Source organism: Sprattus sprattus (genome assembly GCF_963457725.1).
Source record: "Sprattus sprattus genome assembly, chromosome: 1".
Lineage (NCBI taxonomy): Eukaryota > Metazoa > Chordata > Actinopteri > Clupeiformes > Clupeidae > Sprattus > Sprattus sprattus.
In genome coordinates, this window is record NC_137920.1 from 54,249,895 (window position 1) to 54,272,898 (window position 23,004).

Below are 23,004 nucleotides of genomic sequence, written 5' to 3' on the forward strand. Positions count from 1 at the left end.
TCAGAGGATGTCCTTTGATAATGAGTTGTGTAATTACAGTTATACAGGTTTATATTAGCCAAGAGGATTGTGACACAGAAAAGTGAGAAATAAAGCTCAAAATGTGAACTGATCATCTAAAAATATTTTATAATGCAACCTACAGTGTCCCTCGGGAGGAAACGTGGAGATGGAGACTTCCATGAATGAGCACATCAGTACATGAAAGATTGTATCCAACATTGCATATTTGCACATTTTAAAGCTCAAAAGTTTTTGTATTAAAGCAATTCATATTTTGGCAGATGGGAGTAATCAATTCATGTAAGGGTCTTTATAGGGACCCATTTCCTGAACATGTGAGCTCTACTGTATGAGCAGTACATGTGAGCATTTCCTCCCCTGCACAGAGTCTGCAAAATGGTTTGCTCCACCTACCCTGTCTTTAAGCCCCATCAGGGACTGTAGTAGCTGAGGAAGGGTTGCTTAGCAACAGAATATGCAGGGGCTAGAGCGGGCACCGTATGGGAAGGGAAGGATATGAAGAGTAGTAGACTATACTGACATGTGTTAAGGAGCACAGTCTGTACTAATCACTACAGCACACTACAGTACCGGCCTTTGGTTGAATAGATATGCATAGTCTGTGTGTGTGTTGAGGTATGTGATTAAGCTCACAGAAGAGTTCCTGTCACACTTATACTTGTCTTGAAATAGGTGTCAGTCCAACCATTTTGTTTACCTAACTAGTCTCTAATCAGTGTTGACAGTGAGCCTAAGGAAAAATGACAGACATCAAAATCACCACACTTTTCTCTCAGTTGTCCTCATGGCAAGAGTACAACATAGAGTCATCCAGAAAAATGGGATTTATTTTGACATCCACTGTCGAATGGATTTCAAATGTCGAACACTGAGTGGGAATGCCCATTTGAAATCAATGGTGATTTAAACACTAGAGGGCGTGTCTGTTCTCTGCACCGTGGCTTCCTTGAACAGATGTTACATTTTCATACTGAGGCGGCCTATTTGTATTCTAGCTCGAGTCTCTTCAATGGTTAAGTATATGACTAGGATGAAACAAGATGGACTAAGACTTATTTGCAGCCATCCTGGTGGTTTGACATACAAAAGGATAGTGAAGGACTGCAGGCTCATTCCATAAATGCCTGAAGACCAAAATTAGATGGCAAATATATATATATATATATATAAATGAAGCCCAAAAATGTCTAATATAAACTGATTGTTAATTGTATTGTATAAAAATGTCTCATATAAACTGATTGTTGATTGTATTGTATAAAAATGTCTCATATAAACTAATTGTTGATTGTACAAAAGTTGTTTTATTCAGGCAATTTATATTTGGCTGATGGGAGGATTGTGAGACCAGGTATCTAATGGTTAACTTGGCAGCATTGGTGAACGAACATACAGTGTTTACAGGTGTAAAGGTCATCACGACAAACCGACTTTGTATCTGATGAGCTTGTGTACAATACTTTCATTCCACAATACTCAGATGCCCAAGCTAACTGAAATAAAAACACAACTGAAGACTGAAGACATATTTTAAAGTGTGTACTTGACATTAAGGAAATACATGTTTACAGTGTAAACAGTGTAAAGTACACTCTGTCCACTCCCATCCACATCCACATTGTTTAGCGAGTGATGTGGTGGCACTGGGCATCAAACACTCATTTCACAATTGCCACTAAATTCCACTAAGGAAACCAAAGTTTGAGAGAGACATACAGTATGAGATATGGGAAACTTACCACAGACATGTGCAGTGCTGCATTGCAGCTGGAAGAAGTTCTTGGTCCTTAGTTAAAGTCCCTCTTTATTTAGTTTTACACAGCAAAACCCTTGTCCCCTCATACACACTGAATGACAACCTCTGTCTCATCAGTGAGAATGAACAACAGGTGACACAAATACACTGAGAATTCAAATGTTTTTGGACTGTATGTCTTCTCTCACCCGGACTTAACTGCACAAACTTCAGCACCTGCATGGAATGTTAGTGCAGAGGAATTATATATAACTTTTTTGTACAGTTATTAGTAACAAAGCTACTGTTTTGTTCACTTACCAGTTCTTAGAAAGAGCACAATACTGAACATAGAGAGAACAGTGGGCACCATCACGCCAAAGAAAGTGTTAAGTTTGCGGTGAGGGGCGTGGGGGACTTTGCATTGTCATCTTCGAGGGCTCCTCGTGATGAACGGCGTGGTGCTTTCTCTCCATCGCCAACCACACTGTACACCCCATGGCCAAGGAGCGGGGAGTTCTCGCTGGCCATGACCTACAACAAGGAAGTTCACAACAGGTCACCTCTTCCCAGCTTCACAATTCCTAATCTCTGACTAATAGAGCTAGTATCATCCTACAGATCAAAAACTAGTGTACAGTATAACAGCACTTAGCATTTACATGTGGTGTGAGAAATCATAGTATGCACAGTTTGTTTTCCATATACACTCACACAAATTGTAAATAACAAGGTACAAATAGTGGATGTACTGTATGTCTTCTCTCACCCAGACTTAACCGCGCAAACTTCAGCACCTGCATTGAATGTTACCAGTGCAGAGGAATGATAACTTTTTTGTACAGTTATTAATAACAAAGCTATGCTGACCAATCGCCTTCCAGGAATACAGTTTTTACAGTGTACCATGGTCCATGACTGAATTCAGTAGTTTTATCAAACATAGTACTTCTCCAGCAGATATTTTGGGCTTCTTGCTTATATTTATTGCTCTTATCTGTCACATGGTCCTCAAAACAAAATCATATTGGTTAGAAATTATTCAAAATGAAAGGCACAATATTAGAGTTATGTGTGATATGTTCTATTGTACTAAGTTTTCAGAGAGTGGGGTTGAATTTAAGACTACAAACATTGCATTTCAATATTTTTCAGGCATAAAAGTATTCTGGCCTTTGTTCTTTTTAACAAATTGACTATTAATCTGGCCATTTATGCTAGCTATTTTCTTACAAAAAAATGTGTGCATAATATTTCACAAAACCTTATAAATAATTACATTACATTATTCAACCTTATATGAGAATCATTTCAAATGAATGCTCTAACATAAAATAAAACATCTGGACTTTTACAGCGCTCAGTAAACAGCAACTGAAATGTGAACACAGTCTAGTTGGTCATTCAGAAGCTGCGAGATTTGGGCACTCCTCACCACTGGTTATTTTGTGTCTAGTGGAAATTGGAAAGAAATGCAAACACAAGGTAGAGCTTCATAGATCACAATCGGATGTGTTACACTAGCAAACAAGACTGGAAGGTTGAGGATGAATGTCAATACATCTGACTCACTCTCTTGCTTCTTTGCACAATACAAATTATATTGGTCACCACAACTTACAAGTTTCACCATCAACACATCACTTCTTTCTGTATAAAGCCTAAATACTGGACATTGACATAGTCTGCAATAAACATAAGAACAACAAAACTCCTTTTACCCACCCAACTGATGTGATCCTGAAAAAGATTTTTACATGCATAGGCTACGTTGCTTTGAAATATGTTTCGTGAGTTGAACCAAAAGTACGGTACACAGTACAGTATAATTTACTCATACAGGCCTAAACATGGACATTGTACCTTCCGCATATTAGCGGGCTACTAATAAACCTTTACAACTTCTAGACAACTCATTATTCACGCAGCATAAGGATCCTTACGTAAGCAACAGTGTACGTGCCTCATCCTTTCCAGGGGGTTATTGAGAGTATACAACCTACAACCTTTTGGGGAACAATGCTGCCCGGCCATCAGTTTTAAACTCCCCTCCCCTTTTGAAGTCACATGGGTAATAACCTACTGTCCCGTGACTTGGGACAGCAAAATAGCGTTTAATGTTGTAATACTAGAGCTCTTGATGCATGAGAAGTAAACTATGCCAATACACACAAGCAGATGTCACGGGGAAAAGACAGGGTATTGACCACCCTGTGGCAATGTATGCTATCTGTTTATTCAGAAAGAGGAAGGAATGTCACACCCGGCTGTAGCTAATATATTCACGACAAGCGTTTATTGGTCGAATTTTGATTCTGACGTTGTTATCTCCTCGCTTTATTATATCTACCTTTCAAACTTCCTCCATATCTAACTTTAACTGCCACATAAAAGACACTTTTCCTTTATTGGTCTGCAGACCTCACTCTTTGCTGGCTTGTGTATGTGACTGAACTGAGCGGAAGTAACTTGCGATCCAAAGCAGTCTTTTCTGCTCTTCTCTGCTCGACACCCACAAGAGACAGGTAGGTCTTTTTAACTCTTCGGGTGGGTTTTGACCATTTGAAGTCAGCACGGCAGTAAACTAGGCTACGAAACTGTGAAACTTTTCTGTTCTTGTGGGTGGGTTGCAGTTATTTTCTCGCTGCATGTAAGTTAACAGCAAACATTGTTATGCCTTGTTCACGTGCAGATGTTGTTATTTGGGCACGCGCTATTTCAGAGGCTGATTTGATGTCCAGGTGTGCTGGAGAGACAGGGGACATGTCGCAGTATAGTGGCCTGAAATAAGTGTACCATGTAGTCTGATTGCATGCAATGAGAAAAAACCTTGTTGCTTGGTATTGTCACCCAGTTTCTGTTCTTGTAGCCCTCAATGGCCCAGTTTGTTTCACTGTATATGACCTAGCCTAGTCAAGGGTAGATGGACTCCGACATGATTAATTTTCAATGTAGTTTTCAATAGTTTCATCGTGAATTGCCTCCATGACTGTAGGCTACTGAACGCTTCCGCTATTTGCACCTTGTTATTTAAGATTTGTGTGAGTGGAACACAAACTGCGCATAGTATGATTTCTTACACCATGTGTGAATGCTAAGCGCTGTTTTTGAAAAAGTTTAGTTTTGATCTGTATGATGATACTAGCTATGTTAGTCAGAGATTAGGAATTGTGAAGCTGGGGAGACGTGACCTGTTGTGAACTTTCTTGTTGCAGGTCATGGCCAGTGAGAACTCCCCGCTCCTTGGCCATGGGGTGTACAGTGTGGTTGGCGATGGAGAGAAAGCACCACGCCGTTCATCACGAGGAGATATCAATGCAAAGTCCCCCAACGCCCCTCACCGCAAACTTAACACTTTCTTTGGCGTGATGGTGCCCACTGTTCTCTCTATGTTCAGTATTGTGCTCTTTCTAAGAACTGGTAAGTGAACAAAACAGTGAGCACGGGGGTTAGACAAGAGCCTGGTGGTGTAATGGACGGAGCCCCTGAAGTCCCGAAGAGAGTATCTAGTGCACACAATTTATCATCTTGTTCCCACTATTTGTTGACTTGTTCGCACACGAAAGCTGTCTCGTGCGTACAAAATGCACTTCTTGTGAGCACACAAAAGTTTTCTTGTGCTCACAAGATCATTATGTGGCGCGAACAAGATACCCATGCACCTCCCCGAAAGTCTGTTGCTGGAATAAGAAACTTGAAGCTGATGACAATGTCATGAGGCCTGACTACAGCATCAAGAACGTCTTTGTAAGACATTTCAAAATAGAAATACAACTTGATTGTGCAAAAGAATATATTAACTGCAAGACCTCGATTCTGGCGAAAGGTTGTTCAAGATGGTAAATTGTGCAGACTAGAATAAAAAATACTTTCTTTTCAGGACTTCACAGGCTCTGAAAAACATGTAGAGGAACTGAAAATTAAACAGTGAAAGTACAAGAAGTTGATTTGGTAATGAAAGATTACAGAGACCTGCATTGATGCAGTCAGTGAACCATTATTTGTAAAAGGTTGGATATTCTGTACAGATGAATAAAATCACTCCATTGGTTAACATGAACAGTTGACATGGTATAGTGAAAAGGTCAGAGAGTCTGTTTTAATAGTGTATTCTGCATGGTTGTCCATAATCATTCTCTTGTGTTTTCAAGGTTTTGTTGTTGGCCATGCTGGTCTCCTACAAGGCCTCTTGATGCTGGGTGTGGCCTATTTCATCATCTCATTGACAGTCCTGTCCATCTGTGCAATCTCCACCAATGGAGCAATCGAGGGAGGGGGAGCATACTGTATCCTTTGCTCCAGCTGTTGATAATGACATTATTGTTTCACCACCATCCCTAGCCTCTGCAACACTTCACCAGCATTCTCCTGAAGGACTGTTAAAGGTGCAGTCCTTCAGTATACTTTTACTTTTCTTTAGCTGTCTACTTAGTTTCTGTCCAGTGTTTGGACACAGTCCTGGCTCTGTAAATGGGAAATAAACAGAGTGGTTGTAACTAACAAATACATTATTCCAGCTTCATGCTCCACTACTTCAGATGCGTGTCTGGGGTGGGGTATTTCATTGTATGTTGAGCTCAAATATCAACAACCTTTCCCCAAGGTCGATAAATGCACCTTTAAGTCTATCCATCTCCTGTGTGTGAATAGGATGCAGTTGTCAACACCCCCCTCCCCTCCCCCCCATACACTGGTTGTACAGTGCCCTGTCTGTTTGTTCCTGTAGCCACTGAGAAGAGTGATTGAGAACTTCACCTTAACTGAGGCATGTCAGTCATGATCAGCAGGTCACTGGGTCCAGAGTTTGGTGGCAGCATCGGCCTCATGTTCTTCTTGGCTAAAGTCTGTGCCTGTGGGGTCTATGTGCTCGGACTGGTGGAGGCCATCCTTGCCGTTTTTGGCAAGGATCCAGGTTAGTGATAATCTAAAACAAACCCAACCTCTCCACCAAACTGTCACTTAATTGAATGTTCCATGCAGCTAAGTTAGGGCGGTCTCACACCCTGATATCTGTTTTCCTGGTGTCTCTTAAGCCTCTGGACTGGTGGGTGGTCTGCGCGTGCTGCCGATGGGCTACTGGTTCACGGTGCTGTACGCCTCTGTGGCGTTGCTGCTGTGCCTGGTGGTGTGCATGGTTGGCGCCAACATCTTCTCACGTGCCGCCCTCCTCATCCTGATAGTGGTCACCGGCGCCCTCATCTCCATCCTCATCAGTCCGCTGGTGGTGGGGCCGCGCACCTTCCTCATCAGCCACCCCAGCAGCGACAACAACAGCCAGACACTGAGCTTCAATGTCACCTACACTGGCTTCAATGCCACCACACTACAGAACAACCTGGCCTGTGAGTGAGTGTGTGTGTGTTTGGGGGGGGGGCGTAGAAAGAAATTTAAGTAAGTGGATTCGTGACCAAATTTGCAATAGCTAGGATGGTCAATTTGTGTGAAATGCTTTTTAGCTAATATTGTGGAGTGAAGACATGTATAACTTTTGAGTGCAGACCAGAGGCCACAGGCTGTGTGCAGAGACCGAGAGAAGTTTAGCACGTGAATTTTACAGGAAGGAGGCTTCTCTTGTACTTTCATCTGCATCTAAAAGTGAAAACCCTCCTTGCTTCCTCTTTTCAGCAGGCTACTCAATCGACTATAGTACAAACAAGGAGATGTCGTTCGCCACTGTTTTTGCCGTCATGTTCACCAGCTGCACAGGAATCATGGCAGGTGCTAACATGTCGGGTACGTTATTTTTACTTCAGCTTTTCTCTCTTCCTCTTTTTGATAATCAAAAGTTATATGATAACTAAACTCTTGCTAGCCGTCAACATTCCTACTCCTATGTATTGCTGTTCGCACACACACACCGCATCTAGATTTTAAACTTGTATGTAAATTAAAACAATAGCATAGCACCTCTAATGTTGTTTGAACGATCCTCCATTGTTTCTCAATTTAGGCGAGTTGAAGAACCCAAGCGTGTCGATTCCGAAAGGCACGATCCTGGCTGTTCTCTACACCTTCGTTGTGTATGTTATCCTCTTCCTGCTGGTCGGCTCAACGTGTGAAAGGTAACCTGACATGAGTGCATACATGAAGACATTGACATGAAGCATTAACGTTAAGGTCTACATTATGAAAGGCAGACTGCAATAACTTCTTCATTCTTGTTTCAGAGCTTTGTTAATTGGGGACTACGGCTTCTTCCAGCGCATTAATTTGTGGCCTCCATTTGTGCTCATCGGCGTGTACTTCGCTTCCCTCTCGGCTGCCATGTGCTCTCTGATTGGAGCGTCACGCATCCTTCACGCACTGGCCTTGGATCAGCTCTTCGGTCAGTACAAGCAGATGAAGGGCGACAGAGAGCAAGAGAGACTATCTTTCTCTTACTATTTTTAAAGTTAATTATTTTTCTAACCCATATGAAGTCTGGGACAGCAACTATACTAACTATCTCTTGAGCGAGGAATACTTATTGGGTGGTGTGACTAATGTTTTTTGTGCTGTTGCAGGTTTGCCTCTGGCCCCAGCCACCATCACATCCAGCTCAGGAAACCCCTGGGTGTCTGTGCTGTACACCTGGGGGCTGGTTCAGGTATGAATGTCTGCATGTGTGTGCTTTCCTGCATGTGTATCGGATGGATGTGTTTGTGCTTCTGAATAGATGATTTGAGTCAGTAAGGTGTTTATGAATAATATGAGGCGTGACCCAAAAACATCAGTTCAGTTTTTTAATTCTACAGTGACTCCTCCTTAAAATAAGGGGTCTTTTGAAAAAGTTGTTGCAGCCAATCGAGAGATATTAACAAAAATGTTGAAGGTAACATCATCTTAACATAAAATTTAAGTTTGGGGAAACCGTGAACTCTTGGTGTAAATTGAAATGTATGCATAGCAACTGATCCTGACATTCATTCATTCATTCATTAATCATTCGGTTCCTGAGATATTTAAATGTGCCAGTTGCAGCATCTTCTTTGGATAAAATGTAACAAAATTGGACTTCATGAGATATTGAAATGTGTCAGTTGTGGTGCCCCTATGAACTTTGAACCTTTGTCACAAGATATTGGCTAGTGAGGCACTAGTTTTCTACTTTGAACACTATTCACTAGGTAGCGCCACTCCACAAATGAATCAGTATGAGCTATGATCATGTGGCTCCTAGAGGCCTTAAAACTGAGAGTCCTGTATCTGTGGAGCATTCCTCCATGCTATCTCCCTCCAATATTTTGGTGACTGATACATTATATTAAGGAATGTCTTTACAGCTCAATTAGAACAACGATATTTCGTTAGATAAACATCTTTCAACAGACTCTCATTTCAAATCGCTATATCTGAGAAAGATATTGCGTCACTGGACTCATTTTTTGGTGACATGCCCCATATAATGTTTAGTGTCTTAATAATGATAATATGATGTTTGATCACAACTGAGTTCTGAGTGTGTGTGACTTCCTTCTGTGGCTGATTTTGATGGGCACTAAACATTTGTATTTACTGCAGTGCACAGTCTTTGCTGCTGAGCTGAACGTGATTGCAGGCCTGGTGACTGTGTTCTACCTGCTGGCCTACGCAGCAGTGGACCTGGCGTGTCTTGCTCTGGAGTGGGCCTCTGCCCCTAATTTCAGGTGCTTATGTAACCCATAACCCCAGGCTAATGCTCAGGCTATGATTTCTACTATGTTTTACCCTAGCAGTGCATGCGTGTTGGTACTGTTCCCATTTGACATCAGTCTGATACTCCATGCATGCATTATTCACACTACCCCTTGTATCCAAGTTCAAGCTTATTCCTTTTTTATAGGTACTGATAATCTAATGGATGTGTTCTTTCTGTTTGCCAGCCTCGTCATCTGTTTCTCGCCTCTGTTTCACAGGCCCACGTTCCAGTTCTTCTCCTGGCACAGCTGTCTGCTGGGCATAGTCAGCTGTCTGGTGATGATGTTTGTGATAAACCCAGTGTACTCCTCAGCCAGTATTGCCATGCTCCTGCTGCTGCTGCTGTTCCTGCATTACCGCTCCCCGACCAGTAGCTGGGGCTACATCAGCCAAGCACTGATCTTTCATCAGGTACACATCCAAAACAACACAGTGAGCACACATACACACACATGCAAACACACACACACACACACACACAATGCATGGTTGGGTGATTGAAGTATTCGTTTGACTTTCTGTCTATTTGTGGTCAAATTTCAGGATTACTGGTGCTCTTTACACATGTTAATCTGAGACAGTTTATTTTTTATTCATTTATTAATTTTCCCTTATCAGGTGCGCAAGTATCTGTTGATGCTGGATGTACGGAAAGACCATGTGAAGTTCTGGCGGCCCCAGGTGCTGCTGATGGTGGCCAACCCTCGTTCGTCCAGCCAGCTTATCAACTTCGTCAACCAGCTGAAGAAGGGTGGCCTGTATGTGCTGGGCCATGTGCAGCTGGGGGACCTGGGTAATGCTGGAGGCATTTGTGTCCACGGCAACATCCCCAAGGATATGTAGAGATTTGATGGTGTAGAAGGTTGTTTGTAAATGTACCTGTATTAGTATGGGTAATGAGAACAAGAGGTGGAAATCAGCATCTGTGATGTAACTAGATTTAAAGGGGAATGGACAACGGGATGTTTTGCTCCCACATTTCCTTGAAATCTCTTCCTGATCACAAACAAGAACCTTAGGCAGAGAGGCACTCACCACGGCTTTACAGTAGTTTAGTATTCTCAGTCGCTACCTTCTTTTTCGCTTTTATTCAAATATTCCAAATGATGATCCCTATTAAGTATTAAAATACTAGATCCCAATGTTCAGAAGGTAACAGTATTATTCAGAGGGTAAGGTACTATTTGCTTCCCTGCAGATACCAAAAGTTACTCTAGTTAGTTTCCTAACTTGCTTTTTTTTCAGTTTTTCCTTTTCTCATCTCCTCCCATCCTCTGCCTCCACAGACCTCCTGCCTTCAGACCCTGTCCAACAGCAGTACAACTTCTGGCTGAGTCTGGTTGATAAGTTGGGGGTGAAGGCCTTTGTGGATCTCACCTTGTCCCACTCTGTTCGGCAGGGGACCCAGCACTTACTGCGCATTACCGGACTGGGTGAGCAAGACTGGCCTGTTGGACCAGATGTGTGGTATACGGCTTTAACAATGCATGACATTTGGACACCATTTTGGATACAGTTTGAATCACAGTGAAATACTGCATGTGTGATAATTCCTCGATTTGATACACTTAGAAGACCCTAGAATATTGTTTGTGTTATGCTGTCAACTCTTTTGTTTGATTTCATGCTATATATCATTTTTTTCTCTTACCTGTTCCAGGTGGCATGAAGCCCAATACCCTAGCCATGGGCTTCTATGACAACTCTTATCCTGACGACTACTTCCTGCAGGACCCTAAATTTTGCCCGGACCCAAATGGCGCCCCCAGCAACGAAAACGACGATTTTGGGGTTGACCTGCCATCCCTGCAGGCGCACTTCGGCCCGGTGCGAGACGAGGTGAGCCCGCGGTCGCTCTCGCCCGAGGAATATGTGGGCATCGTCTCCGACGCAATCAAGATGAACAAGAATGTGTGCCTGGGCCGCTACTTCCACCAGCTGCATGCGGCCGACGTCCGGGGTCTGCGCGGCGATGGCGCAGGGGTCACCATCGACGTGTGGCCCCTGAACTTGCTGCGTTCCGGCAGCAGCAGCTATGCCGACGTTTGCAGCCTCTTCCTGCTGCAGATGGCCTGTGTGCTCAACATGGCCAGCGGGTGGCGCCGTGCGCGCATGCGCATCTTCCTGTGCGCCGAGGCCCAGTCGGAGGACCAGGGCTGGATGGAGAAGGAGGAGCGCTTCCGTGAGCTTCTCCGCAAGCTGCGCATCCGCGCCAACATCAAGATTGTGGCCTGGGACGTGGTGGTGAGGCTTCGGGGGACCGGGAGCTCAGGGAGCAGCCCGAGCCAACTGGGGGACCTGGATGGCCTGACCAAGGCGCCGCAGCCCATTTCCCAAGAGTTCCTGTCTGCGGTCAATAGCCTGCTGAAAGAGAACAGCGCAGAGGCAGCGGTGCGCTTCCTTTACCTGCCGCGCCCACCTCCTGCGTCTGGGCAGTACCAGCAGTACCTGGCCCAGCTGGATACCCTCTCCCGGGACCTGGGCCCCACACTGATGATTCACGGAGTTACACCTGTTACATGCACTGAACTGTGAGAAGTTACCATATTCTTCCTGTTTGTTTGTGTGTGTGTATGTATACAGTGAGTGTGGTTGTCATGATGTGTGCTGTTGGCAAAAGGCATCTTACCAAAGCTGCAATTCATGCTGCCGTTTGCAAAAGTTCTACAATGGCCAGTCAGAAAGTTCACTGGCCACTGAGTACATTACGTCTTTGCACTTACTTGTTCATTCCGGCACTAGAGGTGTCATTTTGCTTGTCATGATAGTACTTGATATTTTTATGGTCAGTTCCTCAGTTCATGTGTTGCTTTTTTCACTTCTGTTCACCTGTGTACATGCAAGGATGTATTTGAACAATATAAAAACAAAGATTCTAATCGCTGTGATTATAAGTAGGAGCTACTTATCTTTTTACTCACAAAACCGGGACCTGGAGAACAGCCTTTGAACTACTGTAATGTGTCTCTTTAAATGACAGGTCAGTGTTTCTTACTGTTTTGTTAATGCGTTACTCATTCAGGAAGACATGACGGAATGTAACTGTGCTTTAAAAACAGTTCTATGCATTGACAAAACTATTGATGTGTTTGCTGTTAAATGTGACACAGACAGAGATTATCCAGATTGGAGCAGACAGTTTGAGATATTTCTAGGATTTTTGGGCCACGTAAAGTTTTTGAAGCATTGAAAATGATTTTCAACCCACAAAAGCATATGCTTCCAAAGACCTGTTTAAAATGACCTGCTCCTTGCTCCCTTCTCCTCCCTTCTGTCCTCTCCTCTCCTCTCCCCTCGTCTCCTGTCCTTCTTTGATCATGTCAGAGAGGAGCTTGAAATAGAAAACTAATGGGTGGGCAGTGACAATCAGGCTTTCAGGGACCAACGTACTACTGCATTTTGACGTTGTCAAGAAAGAGGAAAGCTAAAGGAATATGGAAATATATTTTGATTGAGTGGTACTAAAGTATGAAATGGATAGTTTGAAAATGGAGATAAATAACTATTGTTACTAGGTTAGTGTTACTATGACCAAAGATTTTTTTTGCAAAAAGGTTTAAAGTAAGCTTTTGATATAATGCATGTTACATGGAATGTAAAATACTTTTTTTGTTTGAGTTTCATTAAGCTGCAAAGAAAGTGTTAATATAATACTTTATCTTTTTTAGTTGGTCATGATGTGGTTTATAAGGTACAATGGTGACTTGGTGTTTTAATTTATTTGAAAACTGAGACAGAACTGTGAGAAACTAGGAACAACTGTATACATTGCAGAGCAAGACAGGGATATTAGTTTAAACTTCACTTGTCTCTGAAATTATCCTGAGAAAATGTTTGATAGAATATGTATCTTATTTTACATATAATATTTCAATATCCTATTAAATCACATAAATCTACATTGTGCATTGGAGTTCAGTCATGATATGATCATACAGTCCAGTGACGATCTCATACACTATGTGTCAGTTTTATGCTTTGGTTAATGTACATACATTAGTCTCACAAGGTCAGACAACATCTCAGGTTTCATATGTTAAATGAACATTCTCACACAGTTGCCATACGTGATTACCTGACGTATACTTTGTATAAATGTCATAAACACTGTCCTATGCAAAGTGATTCATGTAACAGTAAGGCCAGAAGTTGGCAGTAACCCCTTGCTGTGCTTTTCCTATGGAGAGAATCAAACAGTAGTGACTGATGTTTTACACAGCGCTTAGCCCGTAGACAATCACACACTGTACATACAGCACCTTCAAACTCAAGCGCAAACTTTAAAGCCTGCTGTAGTTCAGAGTTGCACTGAATGAACGTCCCTCTGCACACGTGTTCTCCTCTGTCTTTTAGTTGTCCTTGTAGGAGTGCTCAGCCATGGCCTCCTTCAGCTGCTGGCGAACACCCACCGCGTAGTCCTCTAGGTGCCTCACGCAGAAGGAGGAGAGACGCACCCAGTCCGGAAAGAAGGTAGACAGAGCAATGTGCTGAAGGGAAGAGAAAAGCACGTCATTGTCATGGGATTTGAGCTCAGTTTGCGCATGGATATGCCACGGGTCACTTGAGATGTGTGTGTGTGTGTGTGGGTCTGTGGGTATATGCCAGCAGAGGTAGGGAAAGCACTGAGTGTTGAGGCAGCGCTTCAGTGATGTCACTGCCTGTGGCTAATTGGTTAAAAGAACAGTCCTGGCATTCAAAGCTCACAATTAGGACAGGCACAGCCGGAGCCGACACCTGCCGTGTCCTCCGTCAGCGTTGCCACATTGAGAGTCTGCTAAACCGCCACCGGGCGGCAGGAGCAACAGACATGTGACCTCTCATTTGGGCACGCACTCATCCACGTACCCTTAGGACCTTCTCTCAAATCATCCCCATCTCATAGGACAAGTGTGTTAGGATTAAAGGATGATGCTGTTTTGCATTAATTTTAGATTATGAATGGAGGCCTTTTGGCAACAACGAGCTTACATGTACCTATTGACAATGCAGCTTAGCTGCAAGACAGGTCCTCCGTGTTTAAAAAAAATATATAAAATATAAATTTTTATAATTACTATGTCTTATTACTATTATCTATACGTGCGTGAAGAGAAGTGGGAGCATCTGACCTGCAGAGCATGTGCCACGCAGCCACTGGTGTATGTGGAATAGCCAACTGTGTTGAGGGCCTCACGGGCAAACTCTGGGGCGCTCTTCACCAGAGGATTCACACCAATGTGCCGAGTCATGTTTGTGTGCACCAGGAAGGGAGCAACACACTGAGAGAGAGAGAGAAGGGAGTGCATGAATTAATCAATGCATACATGAGTAAATTAATAGGGAGTTAGAAACAAGTGATTATGGAATAAATCCTTTAGGAAAATATTAAAGGAATAGCAACAAGCACTATATCTTGGATTTACCTGAACTGTGATCCCGCTTGATCTGTACTCAGCATTTAGACATCTTGAGAAATAGGTCACAAAAATCTGAAAGGAAATGAAAGGAGCATGAACTAAACTACTCACACACATATTTGGATTTGACCACTAGGTCTGGGTAGAGAGATGTAACCATTATGTAACCATTATCAGGTGGTGTGTATGTCTGTTGTCTTTGTCCTTTGGACATTAACAGCGTATGATAACAGTCTTGGCAGGCATCTTATGAGGTAGGAATCAATGTTTAGTGAGTTTCAAGGACACAACTTATTTTTAAGACAAAATATGAACGTAAACAAGTTATGCATGTTTGACATTAGACCTACCAGTACACTGGATACCGCAACAGGTAAACACAACATGTGTAATGAGTGTGTCTGAGTTTGATGCACTCTCACCTTAGTAGAAGAGTACAAAGTCAGCATGGGCTGTGGCTGGAAGCCAGCTTCTGAGGACATGTTAATCACAAGTCCTTTCCTCCTGGGAAACATACACAGAGACATACATATGAATTTTAACAGGAACCTGATTTTTTTTCGTATGTATTGAAGTGTAATCCTGTTATCAAAATCATTAGGACTCGAACCTTTCAACCATGCGTGGCAGAAGTATCCTGGTCATCTGGGGAGGGAATGAATTGAGGATGGTTATTATATATATCAAATAACTGATATTTGCACCAATACATTAAGAGTAGATTCATTTTGAATAATAGAACAATTTTGATTGATTTTCAGACAGTGGTTGATAAATGACACCCTGTAATCACAGTTTTATAATGACGACAAGAGTGACTGAAAACAACATGCTCACATTATTGGGGTGTGCATTTATTGTCTATGTACCCTGACAGCATTTAACCTGCATGGCACCACCACCGTCATTCTCAAGAAGGTCTGTAATGCCGCATGGTTTTATTTGAATTTGCAAATAAAGATCTTTTTTAAAATGGTGTAGGGGAGAATGGGGCATGTTGTCAAACTTTTCAGCTTTTTTCACAATGCATCAAAATGGTGAAAATGTTGTTACAAATGAAAGACCTACGTCTTTGGCAAAATGTTGCATGCTGTCAGTTAAAGTGGACATAAAAGTAACCTATTATAAAAAATAAAAAAATGCAGAATCATGCCCCATCAGTAAAAAAAAGACATCTCCTGAAGTGGCCTACATGCAGCATGGGCCTTCACGCAGTGAACCCAAGCCTCCTTGGGCCGGCTGTTTGAAAATAGTTCCACAAAGACAATGCGAAACACTTGTTCTCATCTGATGACGAGTCGTTTGTAGGTTTAATATAATTAAATATTTAACCTGATTCTTTGTTGCCCCGATTTCTTTCCTAAACTCAACTAGGACACTTTCCTAAACTCAACTAGGACACTCTAAGAAATGTAATATCCTAGTTTGACTTTACTTTTCAATTTTGAGATTGTGCCCCTAGTTTGGGAGAAATCCCCAGTGTGAGCGCTTACTCCGCTCTCCCCTACTGAAAACATACATTCACAGACACTAACTAATGTGGGGTCTCTCTTCAGCTTATGCAGACAGACTGACAATCAGTGAGGTAATATGTGTGCAGAGACCTGAGTGACGGAGAGGACATTGCAGTTGATCATGTTGGTTATTCTCTAAAGGGAAGCCAAAGCATAAGGATTACCTTTAAGGTCCAAGAAAAGGACGACATACAAACTTCCTGTATTAAAAGTCTACTTGCTCCTTAATGCCCTCATATACAGTCCAAAAACAAAGTAAATCGGAGCACAGTAGAAGGGATTGTAATTATAGCATTGATAAGTTTAAAATTACTTTTTTTTGTTGGTGTGAACACAGAGTTAATAGCTAGAAAGAATAAGCCTCAAATGATGACAAAGCACAGTGCAACACAGGGCTCATATGTTTCTTATTGTAAGTCTGGGAGTTAGTTTTAGCACACCATACCTGTTCACAGTTAGGGACGTCCAAAAAGTTGGTCAACACTCCACTATAGTTCATGCCGACATTGTTCACTACAAGACCATAAACAGGAATTAAAAAAGACACCAAGGCATAACCATCTGGTAAAATGTGTTTGACAGCACACATCTTCTGTTATAACTCAAGTTACCCAGAATGCCAATCTCCAAGTCTTTCAGATCCTCTGCTATTGCCGGGTAAATCTGGTGACCTTCTGTGAAGTCTGTCTGAATGACACGGGTCTGACGGCCAAACCGACTCTCTGAAACACAACCACAGGAAATTACCTCAAATAATCTCATCCACTGAACTCTAATTTCCATGTGAAGGTCATCATGTTCATCATATGCCTGTCTTATCCACCATCAAACATCAGACAATAAACACATCTTACAAACTAACACACAATTTTGAGAATCAATTATTTTTTTCAAATTCAAAATACAGGTAAATGTCATTATATAACAAACTCATTCTTTGGGGATAAAATCTCAATAACTCACCTATTTCTGCTGCTACACTCTGAAGCTTCTTCATCGACCGACTAATCAGGACAATGTCCAAGCCTCTTCTTGCTAACTACAAGTGCACAGACACAGAAATATCAGTTCTCAATGTGTCATTGACAATGCAAAACCAAAAAATGATATGATAGCCAATATCTGTAAAGCTCATTCCTATGACCGTAGCCTAGCTGTCTTGGTGATCTACTGTAATACCCCACTCTTCTCAATTGTACAGTAATACTACTATAATAAGTGACTACCATATACATAGCACACATGTGCAAGTCAAGTATTTTTTTCAATTTTTAACTGTCATATATTTGAATAGTACCTTTAATAGGTGATTTTAAATACAATAAGGATCACCAAAGAGTTCCACACCCAGAACCCATTCCCTGACTTGCGCATTATCCGTATGATATCATGATTTAGAGTGGTTCAATCAAATGAGCCATCTTTCCCATCCTTATGGTGACAATGTTTGTATTTGAACACATTGTGACGTTTAAGATAACTGATGAATAAGCAGACAGTGCTTTGGCTGGGGTATATGAGTATTGTCTGTATGGATTATTGATCAATAACTCACCTCGTTGGCATAAGCTAGACCAATTCCAGAAGTGGCTCCGGTAACAACTGTAATAATCAAACAACATGGAAGACATGTCACAGTGTTGTAAGGTATGATATAAAATTCATCAATAAATATGTTGTACTGTAAAGTAGAATCATAACACTGTTCCAGAATTTTCACCCTAAATGATCAACCCTATTCTCCTCCTCCTCCTCATCCTCGCCCATAGCACAAGCCCCTGTGATCAGTGGATGTGCCGTTATACCATTTGCTGGTTTGCATGCTTTTTGCAGGCATACTACCGTCTTTTACCCTGCCATTCCAGAGGTTTGAGAGATTCACTCCCTGACCTACTGCATGTGTGCAAATCCAGGTTCAATAATTGATCAACTTCAGCGGTTTCTGCTTAATATTTTTTTTATTTTGTCAACTGACTTGCCCCTGAAGAGATCCTTAGGTCGGTGTCCTCAGCACAGTGGAAAGGTAATTAGCTCTGAACTTTTAGCCACAGATTTACCTCAGGCAGCTCAAGAGCTCACAGAAACAACATCATGTCTGAGCACTGATTGTATAATGATGCGCTGCTCGTTTTCTTTCCCACACGAACAGGAAATAATTATCTCAGAATAAACAACAGTCTCACTTGGCCAACATGATAGATAAACTCCAAGATTGAATAACATAGTACAAAGCTGAAAATGGCCCAACATGCCGAAGGCTGCTTAACCCTGTAAGGCCCACAGTTGAAAAATTACAACAATCACGTTTAGCTATCCTAAAAAGACTAAATTCAGGACCACATTTATACAAACAATGGGTCCGATTGTTCACCCTCGCAATGCAACTGGCTTAATGATTCAAGTAAGTAAAATGCCTCAAGAAATTATTATGATGCCTTGAACTCGTAGATACTTAGTCAATTCAATTTCAAGCTTGTTATGTCTGAGTTGCAATGTTACAACACCTGTGTGGGGTTGGTAGTCAAATAGCATGTGCACCTTCCACATTACATGGGGTCATTGCACTTCTCACATGTTCACATAGGGAAAAAAATATGAATAGAAATATTATGTTATTATATATAACCGATGATGTCTTTTTAGGAACTAAGTTCTAAATGTGTTTTCTCTGTTAAAAGTATGAGTTGAGACCATTACATTTTTTTTCAGGATTTTAAACTGTTTCTTATCAGTTAAACAAATGCCTTTAACTGATCCTGGGCTTTTTTATGGGCTTCTAGCTGCTTGTTGCATCAGGCAGAAACAGGTTTAGAATGTTCTGGAATTTTCTGGGGGATGGTTATCGCTTTGTTGAGGGACATTTAGAATTAGGTTAGCAAATAAAACTGCAAATAGGATTAATTTGTGTTGAAATAATTAAACCAGGAAAATATTTCATACTTTTCCATTTCAGAATGCTACCAGCAAAGGTCTTCTATACAGGGTGCAAGATGTGATTGATGCCATCTAAAATGGATGCAGAGTGGTCTGGAGATCTGATGATACTGATGCAAGTGATGACGAGGCACTTGAAGCGGCCGTGAAGTGGACAAAATAAACCAACAACCCACTTCCCAGTGATTATGTGGCCCCAAACAAACAAGCAGACCACACCATGTGACGGGTATCACTGGCTGAGACCACACCTTGTGACGGGTATCACTGGCTGAGACCACACCTTGTGACGGGTATCACTGGCTGAGACCGCACCATGTGACGGGTATCACTGGCTGAAAAAGTATCATATCAGTCCAAATACAATACACTGATGATTCCTTTTCCCTCCACACACCACTGTTGTAATGCAAGGAGTTTTTGTCAGAAGGCAAGCTCTGACAAGTTATTGGAACAAGCTCTGGAAATTGTCATTGCAAATGAATACACCAACACACTATGTAGCAACTGTATGATAACTGTAACTGTAACTGTATGATATCTGTAACTGTATAATAACTGTAACTGTAACTGCCACTGTATGATAACTGTTACTGTATAATACATGTAACTGTAACTGTATAATAACAGTAACTGTATGATAACTGTAACTGCAACTGTATGTCTTTGTGGCAATGCAGATGAATATGGCTGAACACTGGGACTAAGATGAAATTCTGTTTTGTAAATACAATAATATCCCTTTTACTATTATTATTAATATTATTATGAGATTTCTGTATCAGAGCACAACCACATCTGGAAGGTGACCAAATGGTTTGCCGATGTTTTTCTATATTTGGGCTTAACAAGGTTAACAGAGCCTATAGAAGGGATTGAGGACACCATCGCAAAAACAGGAGCCCACTATGTTTTGTCATCGGATGTGAGTTTAAAACCAACGTAAAAAACATTCATGGTGGACATAAAACGTACACAACCCGACATTTACATTTACATTGAACCACAGTGTCAAGGCGATATTCTCCCAACTGATGCAGTTTCTACTGAAGTTGATGTTCCATTCAAACATCACCTAAACTTGTATGAGGTCATAAAGCCCTGGCCAAGATGATGCATGTCCAAATAGCTGTTGCAAAGGTTAGGGTATGTGATTTAATCCAGCAGGAAAAGCATTGTTTTGATGTAAAGGGAACAGATCATTTGTAAGCCGATATATTTTCCCTCACAAACGCAAACGCCTCATATTCATAAAGAATATATGCGGGGGGAAATAATGGCCAAAAGGCTGGCTTGACTTCACTTTTTTCTTGTCTGTCTGGTCTGTTATGTGTGTAACCTACTCATCAATTTCTTCAGTTATTCAAAATGTCACTGTTGAGGTCAGAGCAATATATTTATCTTACCACACAACACAATTGTGTTGGTGATGAATGAGTTACTTTTGCATTTCAGCAATATAATCTTACCAGCCCACTGTCCGTACGCTCTCAAGTCAACCTGCCAAAATTCTGATTGGATGTAGACCTTGAATCCGCACCAACATTTCCACGACCAGTTCAACAGGTAATACAAAAGCGTGATATATCCGACGACGAGCACCAAGCTCTCTACTGAGAGCCCAACGTTGGCTGTTAAATCCATGTCTGTAAGGATAGTGTCTGACCGTGTTTTTAAGTGTTGGTCCTTTGTGACATCAACACTTAAATACACGGTGAGGTAGGTGGACTGAGGGTTGGGTTTAGTGACTGAATTGTACCTAACACCGCCCCCTCAGAACTTTCTCATTTTCTTTCATTGGTTGCTGTTGCCTAATATAACGCCACCTTCTCATTTGATTCTTTTTGACGTATGTTATGTCTTGCGTGTCAACAGTGAAGTACTTGAATCATACTATTCAATTCACATGTTATATCATCAACAATAAATACCATCAACGTGCACTCAGTTTTTAAAATGCATGTGTCATCATATCTGTGTACCATGACGTTCCAGTCGGACAGCTGAAATTATTACTAACAGTCAACACATTCATCCATATCAGCCTTTAGTTATGAAGTCCGATATTTACGAATCACACAAGTGACTGGAACAGATAACGCGTTCACTGACTAGAAATGAGTGTACTACCCTTTTAAACAAGATATCCTTTGAAGGCATTTTTTTCTAGCATTTGCCTGTATGTTGGCAAGAAGTGTATGACGGAAGTTTACAATCATGGTAGTCGGATTATTTCCTCATGGTCTCTGGGTCCCTGGTGTATCAAGCACGCGCGCACATTATGTTCCTTCGTGCATAAATGAGAGCGCACACCAACGCTCGGAGCAGTCTCATGCATCAGAAATCCCTATATGATTATGAGTACAAGTTGTTCTGTAAATGTTTAGTTATATCAGCTACATCTGTTAGAACAGTGACCACAAAAATGATGCCTCAGCTTTGTAGTAGGGGCGTTTCCTCCCAAAGCAGTAAATGTCACTCAGGAGGCACTCAGGATAAATAGATAGACAGATACTTAATTGATCCAGAAAGAAAAAAGCATTGGAGAGGCATTGGAGGCAAAAAATGATCCATTTATTAGAGAACAATAGAGTTTACGACAGTTTACAATAGAGTCATTTCTGGTCAATGCAAAAATGTTTACAGTAAAGTAGGTTCATCTTCTAAATTCTATAAACATGATTGAGAACTCCTGTTCACCTTCAGACCCGATCATCCTCGCCCCTTCATGGCACTGCTGTGTGGTCTATCCTAAAGGGCAAATGAAGGACAGATCAATGCTGGATGAATTTTATTGATGATGATGATATTTATTCATCTCTGCTGAGATCATCTTCCTTCCTAACACCCGTAACACTTCTAATACTCTCACACTAACTTCTCTCTGCTCCTGATGAGGCCTATTTGTCAGATTGATTATAATTAGTACTGTAGCATGCAAGGGAGGCTGCACGCCTCCATGTGTGTGTGGGCAGGAAAGCTCCCAGCATGCCCTGCAAACAAGGAACTGCGTGTTTGGTAATTCAGCGTGCTATCTTGGAATAATAATATTGTGCCTTCGCTTTTGTGTTTTGTCTTAGCGTGTGTAACTGTTGGAATTTCATCCATGTTTCATTGGTGTTTGAGGCCTTCGTTTAGCCCTGTTTCATGTTTCCTGGTTCTGTGTGTGTTCTTCAGCCAGTAAATGGCACTTCTGGAGTCATGCGGTGCAGTCTGCAGTCTTTTGGGCCAGCTTGCTTCAGAAGTCAGAAGTGGGATGAGGAATGGAGAGATAAAGGAACTAGAGCAGAGCAGACCATCGAGCACAACTTGGAGGGCCTGGCCTGGTCTTCCACTTCCCACCACCAATGGCGTTGTCCCCAAAGAAGGGGGGTCCTCTGCATGGTTGTTGCCGGCCAGAAGGACTGCAGCATTGCCACTGACAGCCCAGGGGTCTTCTGCATCGCTGTAACCGACTGAGGGGTATGTGGTGTGCAATGCGGTTGTAGCTCTGTGGGTGAGGGGGCAAGACAGCTCCCAGCATGCCATGCGGGCGAGGGCCTGTTTACATTTACATTACATTAAGTAATTTACATTTGGTAATTCAGCTTTCTATCTTGGAAAAATTTGATTGTGCCTTCCCTTTTGTGAATAACTGTTTGAGGCTTTAGTCCAGGCCTGTTTTAGGTTAACGTATCAGTCTCAGACATGCATCCTGTTTCCAGGTTCCGTGTGTGTTCTTTGGCCTGTAAATGGCACTTCCGGA

The 23,004-nt window shown here is 41.9% G+C and overlaps 2 protein-coding genes across 2 annotated transcripts; one reads left to right on the forward strand and one right to left on the reverse strand.

The window, feature by feature from the left end:
• Nucleotides 1-4,977: 4,977 nt before the first annotated feature.
• On the forward strand, nt 4,978-11,950 carry slc12a9 (solute carrier family 12 member 9; the record flags this gene model as incomplete). Its single annotated transcript, XM_080839660.1, has 13 exons — nt 4,978-5,179; nt 5,911-6,045; nt 6,534-6,671; nt 6,793-7,101; nt 7,385-7,492; nt 7,710-7,821; nt 7,927-8,084; nt 8,263-8,345; nt 9,260-9,384; nt 9,634-9,826; nt 10,034-10,208; nt 10,702-10,848; nt 11,076-11,950. The coding sequence occupies 13 exons, from the start codon at nt 4,978-4,980 to the stop codon at nt 11,948-11,950; spliced, it is 2,760 nt and encodes a 919-aa protein (XP_080695786.1).
• Nucleotides 11,951-13,764: 1,814 nt separating this feature from the next.
• Nucleotides 13,765-22,787, reverse strand: hsd20b2 (hydroxysteroid (20-beta) dehydrogenase 2; the record flags this gene model as incomplete). Its single annotated transcript, XM_080845002.1, has 12 exons — nt 13,765-13,902; nt 14,524-14,673; nt 14,818-14,883; nt 15,234-15,315; nt 15,422-15,456; nt 16,416-16,460; nt 16,771-16,838; nt 16,937-17,047; nt 17,289-17,364; nt 17,881-17,927; nt 20,729-20,920; nt 22,556-22,787. 12 exons carry the CDS (start codon nt 22,785-22,787, stop codon nt 13,765-13,767), a joined length of 1,242 nt encoding a protein of 413 aa, XP_080701128.1.
• Nucleotides 22,788-23,004: the final 217 nt, after the last annotated feature.